This window comes from Daucus carota, chromosome 5, assembly GCF_001625215.2.
Source record: "Daucus carota subsp. sativus chromosome 5, DH1 v3.0, whole genome shotgun sequence".
In the NCBI taxonomy this organism is placed as follows: Eukaryota; Viridiplantae; Streptophyta; class Magnoliopsida; order Apiales; family Apiaceae; genus Daucus; species Daucus carota.
This window is the reverse complement of record NC_030385.2, coordinates 37,909,586-37,929,100: the sequence shown is the minus strand read 5'-3', so window position 1 is coordinate 37,929,100 and position 19,515 is coordinate 37,909,586. Positions and strand designations below refer to the sequence as shown.

At 32.4% G+C, this 19,515-nt stretch overlaps 2 protein-coding genes across 4 annotated transcripts; both read right to left on the bottom strand.

Moving 5' to 3' along the window:
* Positions 1-684: 684 nt before the first annotated feature.
* On the bottom strand, positions 685-8,280 carry LOC108223446 (uncharacterized). The gene is made up of 3 exons (XM_017397721.2): positions 7,384-8,280; positions 1,489-2,620; positions 685-1,408 (listed from the first exon to the last, which is right to left on the bottom strand). The coding sequence occupies exons 1-2, from the start codon at positions 7,600-7,602 to the stop codon at positions 1,523-1,525; spliced, it is 1,317 nt and encodes a 438-aa protein (XP_017253210.1). The 5' UTR covers positions 7,603-8,280; the 3' UTR covers positions 685-1,408; positions 1,489-1,522.
* A 5,803-nt stretch (positions 8,281-14,083) lies between these two features.
* LOC108220063 (uncharacterized) lies at positions 14,084-19,248 on the bottom strand. Of its 3 annotated transcripts, none has more exons than XM_017393705.2 (4): positions 19,080-19,248; positions 17,817-18,094; positions 14,498-15,644; positions 14,084-14,418 (listed from the first exon to the last, which is right to left on the bottom strand). In XM_017393705.2, the coding sequence occupies exons 2-3, from the start codon at positions 18,045-18,047 to the stop codon at positions 14,532-14,534; spliced, it is 1,344 nt and encodes a 447-aa protein (XP_017249194.1). In that variant the 5' UTR covers positions 18,048-18,094; positions 19,080-19,248; the 3' UTR covers positions 14,084-14,418; positions 14,498-14,531. The 3 variants fall into 3 exon arrangements, with proteins under 3 accessions (XP_017249194.1, XP_017249195.1, XP_063950423.1); XM_017393706.2 differs by having other exon boundaries at positions 14,508-15,644; XM_064094353.1 differs by lacking the exon at positions 19,080-19,248 and adding an exon at positions 18,422-19,021.
* Between the last annotated feature and the right edge of the window lie 267 nt (positions 19,249-19,515).

The following is a 19,515-nucleotide window of genomic DNA, read 5'->3' as shown; positions in this document are numbered from 1 at the left end:
AAGTGAAAAACAATTATATATTATAATTTGTTGGATATATCATAATTATATTTTTTATAAAAAATATTAACTCTTCTCTGAATTCTCTGAATCCATTGTATTAATTCCACTTCCCACTCGCAGTATGCTCTTTATGATCTCGGCTTATGATTCAATTGCCATGTATTTAGCTATTGATTCAAAATTCTTTCAATTCATCCTCTCATGACGAAATGCCAAAACTTTCAAATAACAGTTTTACGCCTTTGAACACGCATAGAACCTTTGATGAATTCTCAACGAAAATTTGATTCTTCTCAATAGTCTCTAAAAGACATCCAATTTGCTGGTGGATTTCTCTCTCATTTAATAAAAGTCTGGAATCTTGGGTTACTTATTGGTGGAATACTAGGCAATCTGAAACTATTGATTGATTGGTTTTGTTAGTGAGAATCGTGGTAAATTTTTGATTTGATTTGAAATTAATATATAGTTTTTAAAATTCTTTCGGATAAAGAACGAAATAGGTGCAATAACTATATCTTGATAAATCCACATCTGTTCAATTTAAATTCAATTAATAATGAATTAATAACGAAGAAGTATGATAAAATGGCAACTTTACGTAGGGCAGAGTTTGGTTTTCTGAGGGTGATAGTGGAAAAGTTGTTCTCACAGAGATCCTCGTTCCCCGTTTCCATCATGTACACAACAAACACAAACAAACAATTTTAAGATGATTTCTGAGAATTACATGTGTCCAATTTGTTCTTGAGAAATACACATCAATGACACACATTTAGGAAATGTCTCCTAAGAAAATTTCCAACGAATCCCAGATGCTTGACATGTTGAGGTGATTTGCAAGTTATAAACCTTTCACTTTGGGCGCTCATGTTCTTGAAAGAAGTTGAGGTGATTTGCAAGTTACAAATCTTTCACGTTGGGCGTTCACGTTTCCGAAAGAACTAGTCTCTGGTTTGTTTCGCCATCCGGAATGTGAAATCCATGTGATGTCGAGGGAAAAAACTTTACATTGTCGTATAGGATCAGGCTTTTTTTGGAGATGAGGTAGAGATGACCAAAACCTTCCAATCACTTGGTGAATTAAGTATAAAGTTTAATATGAGTTAACATCAGAAAAGATGTGGAAAAAAAAACAGTAAGAAGCAGTGATATTGAGGAACCAACTTCATGAAGGCTAATAACTAATAAGTCTACATATATCAGCCAAAAAGCTTCCTCGCGTTTCCAAGTAGATTTGATTTTAGTACTAAAAGGGTATCAGAAAAGCATGTTCTAGAAACGCAAGGGGGGAAGATGAACATAATCATTTGAGAGGATCAACTTCAATTAGTGTCACAGCATAAAACAGGATACTTCCATGGGCAACCCCACTTGCCAGCCCCATGTATTTGACAGATGAAACCTACAGGCATCACTAACATATAAGGTACTACATTGTATAGTCTTTTTAGCCAGACGCAAACGATAGGGTAGAGAACAAACCTTGAAAGAGTAGACGAATAAACAACAGTGACAACTATTTAGATATCACATCTTTACAACTGCGTTGATAACTTCTACTTCTATCTTCATGACTTCTCCTCCAATTGAGCGTATACACATCATCCACATCATCAATATCAATATCAACTTCTTTTAGTAACGACCTGGCCTGAGAACTCATGAATCTAGGGATGAAGACATTAAAGTAATACCTAGTAATGTCTTCCTTGCACTTGGACGGGAAGAATTTCATAGCATTCTGTATGAAATTACTACTGCTGGACTTTCTTTTTGCTATCAAGTCGAAGCCTTCTTGTTCCTTCACTGTCCATGACCTGGAAACTTCTTCCCCCATCTCGTCGAACTTCCAAATGTGCAACACTGGGCCAAGATCAGATTGCAAAAGCCGTCTTTTTTCAAGAATATGGTGCCTGATACAGTTGGTCGATCCTGGGGAGGCACAAGAGCAGGAGCTTGGCCTCCCTTTACCAACTGATCTTGAAGTAGCTTTCACATTTTGCATTTTAATAGGCCAGACTTTTGTGCCCAACCACCTTGAGTTATCAAAATCACTATTTACAGATAGTCCATTCCATTCAGAAACGTCAGCCTGAAAGTGCTGCCCAACTGGAACAGCCATCCTCTTGATCTGATAGCCGAAAAAATCAACTAACCTGTTTGATCGTGAAGGTAGGCAATCATATCTGGCTTCTTCCAAATTTAAGGAATTTCGACCTTTCTCCAAATGCAGTGATTGTTGTTCCTGGAGATTTATATGTTCGGGAGTAACAGGATTTGAGGTGTAGATTGACCCAGTAATGTCAACTATAAGAGAAGTTATCTTCTTTGAGTGATACCAGTCTTTGACATTGTCCATAATGCAGCTTACATAAGGTAGGCTCTCAATATTATCCTTTGATGTCAATAGACTACCTGAGCTAAGCGAGTTCAAGTGGATTCTTTTGTGTAAGTTTTCAATTGAATCAGTCATATTTAATTTATGCACACAAGAAGCAGAAGAGGCTCGCAATAACTGTCCTCTTACATATTCTGCTTCTCTTTGTTCATCGCATAACTTCTGAGCCTCACGTTTCTCATTACCTTTTAGAAACTGCTGCACTTTTCGCTTTCTCTGAGAACATGTTTGGGAAAAGGAAGTTTAATTTCAAATAGTTTGAACTATACATGTACGTGAATACGTGATGCATATATCTATAGTTTATCTTCTAAGACAGATGAAAAACCTGAACTCTAGCAAACAGACTTGTGTCAACCAGATAGTCATTTTGCAAAAGAAACAGCCTCAGCATGTATGGTATCGCTACGAGTTGAATGATCACTTACCCACATCAATTCCCTGCTATTTAGGTATTTTCAAAGTAACAAGTAAGCTAAGGCCAAGTTGAAAAAATTGATATATGATTGATCTAGCTAGTATTGTATTACTAAGTTTGCGTTCACTCAGATGGAATGAAATGAGGAGAATGGGATGAAAGATTATAAAAAATATATATACTGAGATTGAAGAAAGAATAAACAATAGTGACTAAATATGAGTGAGTCTAAATTTCCTATGATGAAGATTGTAGGGAAACATGATGAAGTGGAATGAGCGTTACCTTCCAAAACAAGAGGGTTAGATCTCTAGTTCAAATAGTTGAAATGGAATGATCGAATGAATGAAAATTATAGACATTTTCTCTAATCATCCCCAATTTAGAGTACAAATTTCATTACGTTCCATCCAAGTGAATGCAGCCTAAGGGTTCAGATTTTGCAACTTGTCTAGTATTGGTACACTCAAATCGGGGGATTAGAAAATCCAATTTATTTAGCAATGTTAACATTTTTACTGTATAGCTTAATGTCCTCATAGTGGATACAAAGCTAATTTACATTCAAAGTTCTTTCCCACCTTGTGTAGCCACTAAGTGTATAACTTACAGAACACAAACTCCAAAAATCAGTATCAATGTTAGGCGGTACCAGTAGTTATATATCCTAAAGTATTTTTATGAGACCAGTCACCGGTATCTTAAACATCTAATCCTTAACACCAAATAATGCTAGCAGAACCAGTAAGTGAAACATTGGTAATAAGGCAGCTAATCTAAATAAATATCTGATTCTTAACACTAATTTACTAATATAACTGAATAGGCTCCACCTGCGCTAATAAATTGGAAGTAAGAGACAGTCTTTCAATTACATTGGGCTACTCAGGCTACTCACTTTCTTTCCGATTTCTACTAAGTGCCCTTTGTGCCAAATAGAGACTGAAAGAAGCTTCTATTTATAGGCGTTGGAGGCCTTTTTTCTTATTAGTAACCCTCTTTTAAATTATATACATATTATCAATATAATATGGCGCATAAGTTCCATAACATAGATTGTTTCATGCAAAATGGTTTTTCATGAATATCTAATCCCATACACACTATCTTTGAGTGCTCTGAAAAAGTGGTTCGGATTTGACTACGAAGGACCCCCCTACTAATATTATCTCCAAAGTTGAAGTTCCTATGTTTTGTTTTTTGCGGGTATCGCACGCAGCTTAACCCCTTCCCCGGCCGTAAAGCAAATGGTGCAATAAACGAGCGACAATAATCGAGCGAAGCGTCAAATAGTGATCCTCTTTCTCTAATAATAAGGCATCGGGGCCCTTTCTCTAATAACAATCTCTCACTCGACACCTCAAAGCTGACCAGTACAAGAACACCATGATCACACCATGATCTATTCAATAGTCTAAATATTATAATCTTCGAACATTCCATATTACTGTTATCAAATAAACAAATTCTAATCTTGTCCTTCATCGAGAGGCCACGCGGAGAACAATTACGCCAACAACAACTTTGAGTCAACCAAAACTTCGACAAACAATAATATAACAACAAAAACAAGACAAATAAGCATGAGGAAACATAATTTAGACACAATGAACCCTTGCTCAAAAATGTAAAAGGAAAAAACTCTAAAGCTATTTCAAAATACTAGACATGACAATTTTGTCCACTACATGAAAATTTAGTACTCATGACGTAAAGTATCTTACATTAAAATGAAAGTACATATACAATTTTGTGTTTTGTTTTTGTTTCCACTTTGGCTAAACATAGTTAATAATATATATATATATATATATATATATATATATATATATATATATATATATAGGTATAGGATCAAATAAAAACTTTTTTAAGTTACAAACTTACAAACTTTTTTTTATTCTCCCATCATGTTAATCCTTAGTTATATAAAGTATCCATGTTGAAAATTCGTCAAAAAACATCACAATTTTTAAAAATAACGCATAAATAAATCGCGTTTTCAACACATTTATAACTGGGGTTCAACATCGGGTGTTGAACACTAATTATCATTGTGTTGAATATATCTAAAAAGATGTTTAAACTATACCTCTGGGGTTTGGGTAGGGTCTAGAAACATAAATATTAGTTAAATAACATGTTTACCTTAGTTCTTACATTTAAAAATTGGTTTATGTACTTCCCCACCACTATTTTCATCGATGTTCAACAAAATATGTTAAAAAAATGTTGAACTCAAGTTATATATGTGTTGAACAAAAAAAAGTTTGTAAGTTTGTAAGTTTGTACCAGAACCCTCCCCTATATATATATATATATATATATATATATATATATATATATATATATATATATATATATATATATATATATAATATATATATATATCTGTGTGTGTGTGTACATATTATAATATGTTCATAAAATACTTATAATATATGATGTAAAGAAAATTGGTCTAGGGTCACTTGTTATAGTGTAAAAATTTTGAGAGTTATAACTGTAAATACAGAAATCAGTTATGTAATTACAAGTTTACCCATTTGTTTATAGTCTAAATTCTTTTAACCTAATAGCATTGGTCATTTGGTATGCACAACATGCTATTATATAAATATATTATCTTTTTATAACCTTTATCTAAGAATCAATGTTATACTCCCTCCGTCCCATAATAAACGTCCTCTTTTTTTTTCAAGTTTTTTTCACGCATTTCCAAATTTATAAAAAACATACTTGTAGATATTATTTTTTTCGTGTTTTTTGTTTTGTATAATAAAAGGAAGTTCAAATTTTAATACAAAATAAAAAATATGAGAAATAATGTCTACAAATATGTTTTTTTTTAAGCTTGGAAATGCATTAAAAAAACTTGAAAAAAAAAAAGAGGACGTTTATTATGGGACGGAGGGAGTATTAGTTATATAGGCCACACATATATACAGGGTCTTACTCTACTACAAACCTTCTTAGAATACAAACTACAAACTAAAATAAAAAAATCTCTAAATCACATTAATATATAGCACGTATGGTATGCAAATTGATCGTTGAGGGATTAAGAAAAATACAAGTGAAGTCAGATTTCAAAAAAAATCAGCGATTGAAGGGATAATTCAAATTAATAATGAAGGGTATTCTGTGGGAAGGTGTATATTAATTGTGTGTGATGACTTCCACAGAGCCATTAGATTAAATTCATCCAAAAACTTATATTAAGCCTTAAGGTTTGTCATTTGCATACTAATTTAGTTTGTATTTGAGCACTTGCCATTATATATATATATATATATATATATATATATATATATATATATATATATATCTGTGTGTGTGTGTATACATAGTATTAAAAAACAAAACTAGATGAATATAAATTAGGTGACACTAATGGAAGTTAACAATATTAAGTCATAATGATGATGATTTACATCGATAGACGAATGTTGAAAGTAAAGGTAGTAAATAGAAGTTGTTGTCACATGTTAAGTCCACATATACCAAAAAACAATTAATATTAAACAATCCCTAAAAAGATTCTTTTAGCTGAATGCCTAATTATAAAATTCTTAACATATTTCTCGACCATCAACTCATACACATTATCTTAAAAATTGTGAAAAATATGATACGTATTGCTGTGTCTCATTACAACATTGTTTATTCTCCATGATTGTTGTGCAAAGACCACAAATAGATAAAATTTAGTAGTCTGACCAAGAAAAACGTTCAGGCATGTATAACATAGGATAGAGTTAATTACAATTTGTAACTCTTAATATTGGCCCAAACACATTTAAGTGCCTATACTTTTTTGTGTGACATTTTGCAATCTAAATTTCATAATCTCTTGCATTTTTGTAACCCCGACTCTATTTTTCCGTTAGAAATTGTAGTGCGTTATTTATTTGTATTTTTATGGTCCTGATTGTCATACCTTATTTTTCAGATTTAAGTCACGTATTTCTTGAATAATGTGGAAATGTGTGTTTTTTTCAAGTTCACCCAAATACTCACAAACACTTTCCATATTTTTGAGAAATATTTTTTTTCTTCAATTATTGTTTATTTGGGGTTTGTTTGTGTGAACCTCAAGAAAAATAAATACACATTTCCATATTTTTTTTAATAATAAAATGATTTATTTTTGACAAATAATGTAAGACAAACATGATCATAAAAATACAAATAGAAAACGTTAACTACAATTATTAACGGAAAAGTGGGTTGGGATTACCTAATGCAAGAGATTACAAACTGTCACACAAAAAATTATAGATACTCATGTGTGTTTGGGTCAAAGTTAAGAGTTGCAAACTGTTATTAACTTAGTAACCACATAGGAATGTTTCAATCTAGGTGTTAACAAGTAGTAATTCACATAACTCAAAAGAAACCGTCTGATTTTATCTGAAAAGCAAAACGAAAATTATCAAATTGGGTGATTATATACTTCTATTAGTGCGCACCTCAGCAATTAATCAAATTTATTGAAAACAATCTAATATACAACAAGAAATAAGATAAGGGCAAAAACAGGCATCACTAACAATCTTACCTGTGGAAAATTAGTCAGAGCCATGAATTCTCGTACTCGAAGAGTCTGATCCCACAAAGGTCTAATAGAATTGGTGGTAATTCCTGGTGTGTGATGATTAACAGCTAAGGCTTTCAGCTTCATCAACCATTCTTTCTCCGGGTATTTTCCGAAGACAAACTTCTGCTTAACAGCATGGTTAACCCCAGAAACTGAAACTCTACCCATCTTCTCATCCATGTCGCTCCCTTTCAAAAAAACCCCTCAATTAATCACAAAAAACTCGAATCTCAATAGATTGAACATCCAATTTCATCTAAACTTTGCATCACCAAATGAGTCCACAAAACCATAGAACATGTCGTATATCAAACAAAATTTCTCCATGCTTCTCATCCTTCTTCAATAAATGAATAAAAAAGCACAACTGGGGAGGCCTCGCTTCTCTTCTATCCTTTTTAAACTCTAGATCTGGGGCTAACAACTGGGATTAAAGTGTCAAACTCGATAGATCTCACGAAGAAGCTGAGATCCAGATCTGATACCATGTTAAATTGCCAACTCGAACTAAGATCTCAAGTTACTAGTTGAAACTCTTAATATAATATATGATTTAATCAAAACCTCCGCATCTTGAACATTTAAACCCACTATATTATTTCATTTATCACCTTAAATTTTGGAGATTCTTGCACTAAAGAGTATCCAAAAAAGTACTCACAACCAGAATAATCTACAGATACAGAAATGTAAACTTGAGATGAGGTAAAACAAACAAAACACAGCCCCTAAATTTAACACTCACAAAAAAAACAAATCGAGAAATTGTGACATTCAAAATAGAAATGTCGAACTAACGACAAAACCCGAATAGATAGGTTTGTGTCCATTCATAATCTACTAATTCACAGTTTCACATAGATAGTGTGTATGTATACGTATGTGTAATTATTTATATATGTTACTGTTACATGCAGACACAGATATCAAGAAAACGTAAAAAAAGAGTAGAGTCCGATAAAAGTGGGTATAATGGTGAAATTCATTTATATTTTATAATAAATTTGAGACAGCGGAATATTTATATTATTATAGAGGATTTGTCTCGTGTGATTTATGGACACATGCTAAGCACTAGATTTTATATGCTTCGATCATTCTAATTGATGTGGTGTTGTTGTATATGAAGAGAAACATCATTATTAAGAAATATGAGCCAATCAGAATGAGTCAAACTTATACTCCTTCCGTCCCATCTAATTATATACATTGGGTGTTGATACGGAGATCAAGAAAAAGTATAAAACATGAATAAAGTTATATGAAAAGTATGTAAATAGTTGGACCCATTTTTATTTGATAATTGATTTGAAATAGTGGAGAACAATAAATTTTTAATGTTTAAATTTTTATCTAGAAAATAAAATTTTGAAAATAAATTACAAAATAATATTTTATAGAAGTTTATAGCAATATTAAAATGTATACATAATATTAAAAAATAATTAAAATGAGTAGGACAAAGAGTATGTATATTAATGCATAAACAATTTATATGAGGACGTGGGATGATTAAATATTGTAACTTCAAATTTGTGTTAAATTCTATATTAATTTTTCAATTAAATTCTTTTATTTGAATATAAAGGATTCCATGCTAAATAATCAGACTAAAATGATTATTTGTTACTCTCTCTGGTCAATTATATAGAACGTTTGATCTTTTACAAGTATTTTTAGAAGGTTTGATCACATACTTAAAATTAGTATTTTTTTTTAAGAAAAAAAAATTTCTCTCTAAAAAATTAGGGTTTGAAGTCGCCTCCCATTCTTTGTCTTTGTTCTTTTTCAAGTTAATTGAGGAGCTTCCATCGGTCAATTGTGAAGTTGCTATTCGGGATGCTAGTGTAATTTGGATCGTTGGGAATATCTTTGGGTTCATTTTTAACTTTAACTCTATGTGTTAAACGATCAGGAAACAAAATATCTATTTGTTTTAGTATGTTTTTTATTTTCCAACCTAGTTGTATGAACAGTTGGGGATTTGTCCCGACTGTGTTTTATTGTGATTGATGAAAGTGTTTCTTTTTCTGGCAAAAAAAAAGTATTTTAAAAAAAATTTCTTTTTCTGAATATAAATATTTATATAGTATTTTTATTGGGAAAAAGAAAATTACAAAAATATCAGTATTTGCTATATGGTCAAAACACCTAAAGTTACGTGTAAAAAGTCAAACGCCTTGTATAATAAACCACATAGAGTAAATTTGAATAATATTTTAAAATAATTAGAATATTTTGGTGAAAGATCATTAAAAAAAATTAGAATATCAACAAGTAGACTACACATGATCGCCGCACTAAATCCTTCAATTCTTTCATAACTGTTTGTGGAGCCAATAACAAAAACTTGCACAGATTCTACAAGCAACATATCTCGATATAAACTAGCGGAGACTCGCAAAATTGATTATAATGATTGGCTAAACTAAATATTAAGATATAGGTTTTTCTATGGTGTGCCCATGGGCACACACTAAGTGCTAAAATCTATGAATTTGGAAGTTTTTGATTGGCTTACACTCTCTAATAATGGTGGACCCCTCCTGCATTTACAACAACCACACCAATCAAAACCCTCCAAATGCATACATTTTAATGCTTAGCATGTGCCCATGGGCACACAGTAGACAAACCCTTAAGATATTATGTTAAATTTGTTGAATCAGTAATATATTTTATTTCGATGATACTGACTATATTTAGAAAATAATATATTTTTATTATTTCAAGTTGTTATAAATAGAATATCTAATATAATTGTCGATGACGTGACATTTGCTACAAATATGTAGTCGTTCCAAAAACTCGGCTAAAATTATCGACAAATGTAAGCAGGGTTAGTGTGAGATTTCGAGGAGATTACTTGTAATTTTTTGGAAATTGGATGCAGTCAACTCTCTTCTTAGCTAAAATTTTTACATGTTTGGAATTGCTCTTACGATTTATTGATATGGACCTACATGAACTACAAAAAACACAAACACCACCTCACTAAGAGCAAGTCCAATGGTGATGTTAAAATAGATGTATCTATTGTTATAATTTGAAACCAAAAAGTGATTTTTGGTGCTAAAATAGAACTTTTGGTCCAATGATAAATGCAAAATAACACCAATGACCAAACATATCTAAATAAAGCTATATACTAATTACATTATCTTAAAGCACATAACTATATTTGTCACTATTACTTTATAATGCATTTTGTCACTTGCATGCTTATGTGGCAATTATAGCACCATCTATACTTGTTTCTATATATAGAACAAGTATAGCATTTTGTTATTTTACATTCAAGTTTAGCATCCCATTGGAGTTGAGTTTTTTGCTTGGATGCTATATTATAACAATAGCACATACTTTAACACCACCATTGGACTCGCTCTAACAAAACAAAACTTTTACAATCCGTTTTAATTTCCTAGCATCGCTATGGTATACTCCCTCCGTTCCTAAATACTTTTCATGTTTGTGTTTATCACGTTTGCCAATACACACTTTTAATCATTAATATCTTCAATTTCATATTAGTATTAAATATAAAAATTTCACCGTATTTAAATACTCACAAATACGAAACAAACAAGATCACTCATGACTATATTTAGTTTTAAGATCACTCATGACTATATTTAGTTTTATAGATCGGACGTAAATTAATAATTTATCTCATGTTATGAACAATTCCGACATATCAAACGAGAAAAGTTGATTCTCCAACAACACACTCTTTACCACACACTTAGAGCATCTCCAATAGACTCTTAAAATCACTCTCGAATATAATATAAATTATTAGCTCTTAGCAATTTAGTGTACATGTACTCCAACAATGTTCTTTATATCCACTCTATATTTTTTTATTTATTAAAAGTACATTGAACTCATAAAAAGACAAAAGAAAGTGGAAAGAAAGAGAGTAAGTGGAACAAACTTATAATAAAATATTAGTTAAGAGCTATCTAGGGGCTCCTACAATTGAGGAGAGAGAAGAGACTCTTAAGTTTTTAAAAAGCCTCTAAAAGTCTCTTGGAGATCAAAATTTGGCATGGCTCTTTATTTTTTAATTTAAGAACTCAAATAAAAAACTTATTGGAGATGCTCTTAGTCCTGAATGGCAAGTACATAACTGAATATAACATCACTTGTTTGCCCTCCCTAACACCACTACACCGCATTCACATCGATGATATCTCAAATTAACAAGTCACAAACATCACATCATTAATAAAAAAATTAGATTCTATTTACTTGGATGAAATAGAACTACGAGAAAATGAAATGAAAAATTAAAAAAAGAAAGTAGTAACCAAGTATCACTGAGTCTAATTTTTTTTTTATGACGAAGATTGGAGAAAACATGATGGAGAAATGGAATGAGCATTCTTTTCGAAACATGTGAGATAAATTTCTAGTTCAAATAGTTTGGAATGGAATGATTAAAGGAATAAAAATCATATACATTTTTTTTCAACCAACCCAATTTAGAGTACAAATTTCATTCTATATTCTCACGTTCTATTTTATCCAAGTGAACACAGCTTTAATATCCGCTTTGAATTTCCTAGAGAATGATAAGTGCATGTGACTGAAGATGATAATGTATATGAATATTCTCCTCACATTCTATTTCACTATTTCATCCAAGTGAACACAACCTTAATATCCGCTTTGAATATTTATAGACTATGAGCATGTTTGGCTAAACTCAAAATTATGACTTATGACTTAAAATGACTTAATGCAATAAGCTAAGAGTTTAAAATATTTGTTTAAATAATTTTAACTTATTAATGACTTATAGATTATTAAAAATATAATAATAAAAAAATGATTTGTGAATAAAATATGAGGCCGTTTGGGTGAGTTTAAAATAAGTGCTTCTTGCTTAAAGAAAAAAAAGTAAATTAGAAGTTAAAAGTTAGTTAAGACTTACAGTATAAGTGATTAAAGTGTTTGGGAAAATATCAAAAGTCATGAAACAAAAGTTAGGATTCTTAACTTTTTATAAGCGCTTCCTGACTTTTTACACAAACGGAACGAATAAGTGCTTCTAACTTATAACTCCAGAAGCGGGGCTTAAAAGCTCTACCCAAACACCCACTATGACTTATGAGTAACTTATATCAAAAAAAAATTTTAAAAATTAAGTAACTGAAAAAAGTACCTCAAACCAGGACAAGCAATATTGGACCCAACCCGATAATTCGACACGAATTCCACCCATAAAATACGAATTCCGGTCGGAGTTTTTCGGGTTCGGGTCGAATTTGAGTTGACCCAAAATCAACCCAAAAAAAAGAGTCATTTTTAAATTGAATTCGGGTTGCCGAAACTGACCCGAAATTAATATATAATACAAATATTAGATATATTTATATAAAATATATATTTATATTATATTTGTAATATTAATTAGTTAAATTTAATAAAAAATTATTTAATTTAATAATATTTATTTATTTAGATTAAAATAACATTTGTATTTTTTAAAAAAATATTTATTAATAAATATAATGGGTCGGGTTTGGGTTACCTAACAGGTAGTGCGGGTATGGATCAGGGTCAGGATCGGGTATTCCGACCCATTAAAATTGCGGGTCAGGTTCGGTTTGGATAAATTTTTGACCCATGACTGTTAACCCGACATAACCCGACCCGATATCCGAAATTGCGAGCCTTACCTCAAACTAACTTCTAACTTAAAGTCAGTTTTGACTTATCAAACAAACAAATGTTTTTGCCCCCAACTTAACTCCCATACAAACAAGCTCTATATATATTACCATATAGGATACACCTCAAGGTTTTACATGCATAACAGGGTGATCATCGGAAACCTCACCTATTTTGCGCAACCCATAAATTTCTATAAACTGGGTTTCATTTTCCGATCCGAAATTCAATAAACCGAAAATCATCACATAATCCAAGAAAATTTTAGTTACATAGCTAGGTTACGTCAAAACGAAACTATCAAAGATTATGAATGAAGTAACTTTATGGAAAATGTAACTATGTGTAGTTACACCGAAACAAAGGAGGCTCATATGATGGCAAAACTATCATGTAATTTACGACAATACAACTATCATGTAATCGATCAATCTCATTGATAATAAAACATCACAAGTCATCCAAATAATAATCATTGATGCAAATTCATTAACAATGCAACAAATTCTACAATTTCCCTTATATCCCACAATTTGAAACATAAGTCCAAACATGAAACACACATTTTCAACATGCACATAATAGGATATAATAACTTTGGTATAAGTGCTCAAGAAATAAGTATCTACAAAAAAGCATTTATGAGAAAAAGATGTCAACACGCATTTGGTTGTGACATGAATCTTCTAAGAAAATTTTAAACAATACCCACGTAAGACTTGTGTAGCACATTCCAAAGAGGTGCATTTGGGAGAGTTGAATCTCCCAAGAAAATTTCAAATAATACCTATGCAAGACTTGCGTACCTTATTCCAAAGACACCTTATTCCCAAGACACGCATGTTGAGGTTATTCGCAAGTCAAAAATGCGAATTCAATGTGGTGGTACTAAGGACAAACACTTTTATTTGTATTATTATAATATAAGACTTGTCGGTTTTTAGGTCGAAATGACCATAAACCTTCAAATTACTTGTCTAGCTTAGTGAATCCAACATAAAGTTTAATATATCAAGGAAACACAAGTAAAGATCTGAAAGTATAGTATAACGACATGAAATCAAGAACCGTCTTTGCCTAGGCTGATTAGTCTATATAATCTATATAATCAGCCAAGATCCTCACACTCCGAAGTAGCAACCATTTGAGTACAAAATGAGTAAAGCGAAAGCAAGGTAAGGCGTGTTTTTAAAACATGAGGGGAGGCGAATATAATCATTTGAGATGGATGACTTCCTTAAAGGCCCAACAAAAAAAAAGAGGAGAGTTCCACAACAGCAACCACACTTGCCAACCCCATGTAATTGATAGATGAACCTACATGAATCACCAATATTTTTGAGATATTAAGTTGTGTGTTATCAGCTGGATGCAAAAGATGGAGTGGAGAACAAACCTTGACAAACCTTGCAAGAGCACAAACGGAAAGATCAATTGTGACGCCACTTTTTCGATATTACATCCTTACGAATGCGTCCAGAACTGCTCCTATCTTTGGGACTTCTCCTTATATTTAGCGTATACACATCATTCACATCATCAATATCAACATCAACTTCTTTTAACAATGACCTGGTCTGAGAACTCATAAATCTAGGAATGAAGACATTAAAGTAATAACTAGTAATGTCTTTCTTGCACTTAGACGGGAAGGCTTTCATCGCACTCCGTATGAAATTACTACTGCTGGACTTTCTTTTCACAATCAAGTCAAAGCTTTCTTGTTCCTTCACCGTCCATGACTTGGAAACTTCTTCCCCCATCTCGTCAAACTTCCAAATGTGAAATAATGGGCCTAGTTCCGATCGCAAAAGGCGCCTTTTCGCAAGAATATGGTGCCTGATGCAGTTAGCCGATCCCGGGGAGGCACAAGAGCAGGAGGAGCTTAGCTTCCCTTCATCAGTTACTCCTGAAGTAGCTTTCACATTACGCCTTTCGAGTGGCCAAACTTTTGTGCCCAACCACCTTGAGGTATCAGGATCTCCTTTCAAATATACCTCACTGGATGGTCCATCCCATTCAGGAACGTCAGCCTGAAAGTGATGACCCACTGGAACAGCCATCCTCTCAAACTGATCGCACAGAAAATCGATTATCATGTTTGATCGGGAAGGTGGGCAATCATATCTGGTTTCTTCCAAGTTTGAGAGATTTGAACCCTCCTGCAAATGCAGCGATTCTGATTCCTCGATATTCACATATTCGGGAGTAACAGGGTTTGAATCATGGACTGATCCACTGATGTCAACTAAAAGAGATGTTATTTTGTCCGACTGATACCAGTCTTTGGCATTTTCCATAATGGAACTTACATAGGGTAGCCTTTCGGAATTATCCCCTGATGTCAATAAACTACCTGAACTAAGCGAGTTCAAGAGAATTCTTTTAGGCATGTTATCATCAGTCATATTAAGCACACAGGAAGCAGAGGAGGCTTGTGATAACTTTCCTCTTCTAAGCTTTGCTTCATTTTGTTCATTCCTTAACTTTTGAGCCCCGCGTTCGAAATTATCTACCAGAAACTGCTGCAGTTTTCGCTTTCTCTGAGGAAGAGATTTGGCAGGAGGAAGCTTAATTTCATATAGCGCGAACATAAAAGAGACATACAAATGTAGAAATAAATGAAAATATTTCGGTGATGCATATACTTATAGTTTATCCTCTGAAATGAATGAAAAGCCTTAACTTGAGCAAATAGACTTGTGTCAATCATACCAAAAGAAAAAACTTCAGCAGGTACGGAATGTCTACCTGCATACTAACTTACTATAACTGAAATGGCCATCACATCGGTTCCTTGCCAGTTTTGCACTTTCAACCATAAGTTAAATATTTGCAGGTCAACCAAAGTCATGGTTAAGAAAATTGAACGAAAGAATGACATAAGATACAACACATTAGATTAGTATATGATTGAAACAACATGTTGTCTCATTAAAATCTCATATTACTAAAGGTTCAATTTTGAAAATTGATAAATTATTTTGTGCAAGGGATTTTTTGGAATAATGTTGTTCTAATTTCCCATTATTGGGTTGCAAGTAATATATTTGAATTTGAGAGGTAACATCAACAATTATATGATGAATAATATGAAAAAAGGGCAATATGCATCAAGTGCGCTATTCAATAGTTTGCGCGCCAATTAAGAAAATAAAAAATTAGGCTTGGGTGGATCAACTGCAAATAATCTGCCATAGCCATGAGGTGATTTAAACACATTTCAACTACCCATAGATGGCTAGATAACAACTAACAAACTATCTAAATTTCAATTATGAAGTCTAAATACACACACACAGATATATATATAGGCAATTGCTCAAATACAAACCACTAAAATAAAAACTAATATACAAACCAAGAGAAACTATACCTAAATGACATCACTCACCCCCTACATGTCATCACCCACCCCCTGTATGTCGTCACCCACCTAGGGCCCATTCCCGCCCCCACTCAATCAACCCGGGGCCCGCTAGGGCCTTGCCAAGGCTCCTCACAAGCCCTTTTATTACTCCAAAAGTATATAGCCTTTGAATATTCTTAATAACTACCAACAAATACAATAAATTCTAATCTTGCCCGCCACTCCTAACGCCTGAAAATTGGAGCAAACGACTTGCACTCAAGCTTGAACCTTGGAAGAAAAATGAAATAATAACAAAAGCAACACAAACAAGCTTGAGCCAAAACATATTGAAACCTATCAGAAAGTGAGAGGTTTATGCTAAAAAATAGCCAATATGTGTTCCGAATGTAGTCCAATAAGTGATACACACTTGATCTCACAATTCTGTAGGCTGACAGGAACTTGTAGAATTTAGATTTAGAATAAAAATCACAGAAGAAACCCAAAGTACACAGAAGGTTTTGTGTTGTGCTCGGTTTCTACTTCGGCTACACAACATATAAAAAAAATACCTTGATATATAGACAAATATTTTTATATTTATTATTTTAAAAATAGTTAATAATAATAGTCAAAATTGTACACTTTATTTTGAAATGTGGGAAAAGAATTTATAAAGGCCATAATGGAGACTTAAAGCGGACTTAGATAATATTAAATGGTCGTTATTTAATGATCCAACTGCAGATCTGAAGATCAACATATCATCATATAATGATTCTTATGTAACTTTAAGATGTAGATATTAGGTTTATTAACGGTTTTATTCTCTTACAAAATATCAATAGTAGAGATTGATTATAAATTTTCTTCTGCATCGGCTTCTTTTTATGTAATATTCACATCCATACACTTAGATTCTCTATTAAATGATTAAGTAGATATATTTAAGAAGCGCCAATAGAAAATTTATCAATAGTGGCCTTAAGAATCTCCAACCCCGTTAATTTATATGATATTAATATCTTGTTGTTTTTCATGTACTTTCGTGTAGTTTAAAAAAACTGAAAAAGCGTCTAGCAAAGAGAAAGAATTGGGCATGTAAATTTGGTTTAATGGTATCTCCCACGCCCCCCTTTGCGGGGAGGTCTACAGCTTAAACCTCATCAAAAAAATATGATAACTGCACAGAGAGGAATGTTACATTACAATGCAGAACTATACCAAATGAAAAACTTGACACAAGTTCTCAAATGGAGGTGACTATATATCCAACAGCTTCGCTCATCGGCTATTAATGCAATAGCATGTATAAAAAGAAATAACGTAAGAGCAGATAACTAAAATAATTACACGATCTTACCAGTGGATAGTTAGTCAGAGCCATGACTTCTCGTACTCGAAGAGTCTGATCCCAGAGAGGTCTAATAGAGTTGGGAGTTATTCCTGGCTTGTCATGATTAAGAGCTAGAAACTTGAGCTTTGTCAACATTTCTTTTTCTTCATATTTCCCAAAGAGATATTTCTGCTTAACAACCTCATTAACCCCAGAAAAAGGATCTTTACCCTTTTTCTCATCCATGTTACTCGTCATTCACCAATGCCAGAGACTTTAATCGCAAAAAACTCAAAATATCAGACCTGAAAGAGAGATCAGCCAATATCAATTAAACTTTGCACCAACACATGACTGTACATTACATTGTAACATGTCACAAAATATCAAATGCCATATACAAATCCCGATATCCATAAACCCTTTTCCTTACACACAAAACACACAAAGCTTCCTTACAAATATTACAAAATGTTAATACCAAGACCAATAAATTTAAGATGCACATGTCTTAATAATGACTCAAAACAACAAAATTTCACCAAATATTATGTATCACTACATGATTCGTCTTCATACAATTTGAGAAGATGAATATTTTTGATTCATTAGGGTCAAGATTGGTAATTTACGTATTGAGGGCAAATTGTAGGGGGTTCTTCACATAAGCCCCGCATCAAAGAGAACAAAGATGAATTGTCTTCAATATAAGCAGCCAGAGATGCCCGAAAAATAAATCCATTTGAGTTTCAATTCAGCACACAACGGACAATATCATACTAAAATTTTACTAACCAACAATATAACAAGCTCAATAAGAAAAGAGATGCATAATCCAAGGCCCTAATTCTACAAAGGGCACAAAGGGAAAAACAAAAAGGTGAGTGAAATAATCATGGCCCATGGGTAACAATTGGGGTTAGGTGTTCAAACTCAACCGGTCTGAGCTCTGATACCATGTTAAATTACCAAAATCCCCAAAATCTCAACTTATTGGTTAAAACCAGATCTTGTGCTACCAAACCCTAATATTTGATCTCTTCCCATCAAACAAAACCCCAACTATTTCAGCCATTCCTTGCATTAAAAGTCTCAAAACAAAAAACCCACAATCAAAATCAGCAATACATGAAGTAAAGACATGGAAATGTAACTTAGAATCTCGTGAATCTCAAAAACCAGACCCTGAATTCGAGACTTGGCAAGAATAACAGAGAGTTGTATATCTTTCAGGGAGAGATACACGAGAGAGAGATTTGTAGAGAAATAAGAAAAGGTGATAAAACTCACAAGCAATGAAAGCGGAGAGATGCTTAATCATAATCGACGAGAATCTAATCAGAGCAAGTATAGATTTGTGCATAGAGACAGCTATATGTATATGAGATATACATATAGAGAGACTATGAGAAAGAGGCGGAAAATGCTTGTATATATGTTGGGAGGGAGATTATCGATCTCATGCTTTGTTCTAGGTACTTGTACATAATTTTAACAAAAACAATATACAAGTTAGGATAATATTTTATTGTTAAATACAATAATATATTATTTTATTATATTGATTAATAAATAATATTACATAGATTTTTTAAAAATTATGCATATATTATAATATAATAAATAATTTATTAATATCAAATATTAAAAATCATAATATATGATACAAGCGTTTGATTTATAACTAAGTCATAAATAATTGAAGAACCGTCAATAAAAAATTCGT

What these genes read in the sequence shown, in the direction of transcription:
- LOC108220063 (XM_017393705.2), bottom strand. Translation starts at nt 18,047, where the DNA reads ATGACGAGTAACATGGATGAGAAAAAGGGTAAAGATCCTTTTTCTGGG. An exon ending in CTCTGACTAACTATCCACTG is followed by an intron (nt 15,645 to 17,816) that starts GTAAGATCGTGT and finishes TCTCTTCCTCAG; the next exon opens with AGAAAGCGAAAACTGCAGCA.
- LOC108223446 (XM_017397721.2), bottom strand. Translation starts at nt 7,602, where the DNA reads ATGGATGAGAAGATGGGTAGAGTTTCAGTTTCTGGGGTTAACCATGCT. An exon ending in CTCTGACTAATTTTCCACAG is followed by an intron (nt 2,621 to 7,383) that starts GTAAGATTGTTA and finishes ACATGTTCTCAG; the next exon opens with AGAAAGCGAAAAGTGCAGCA.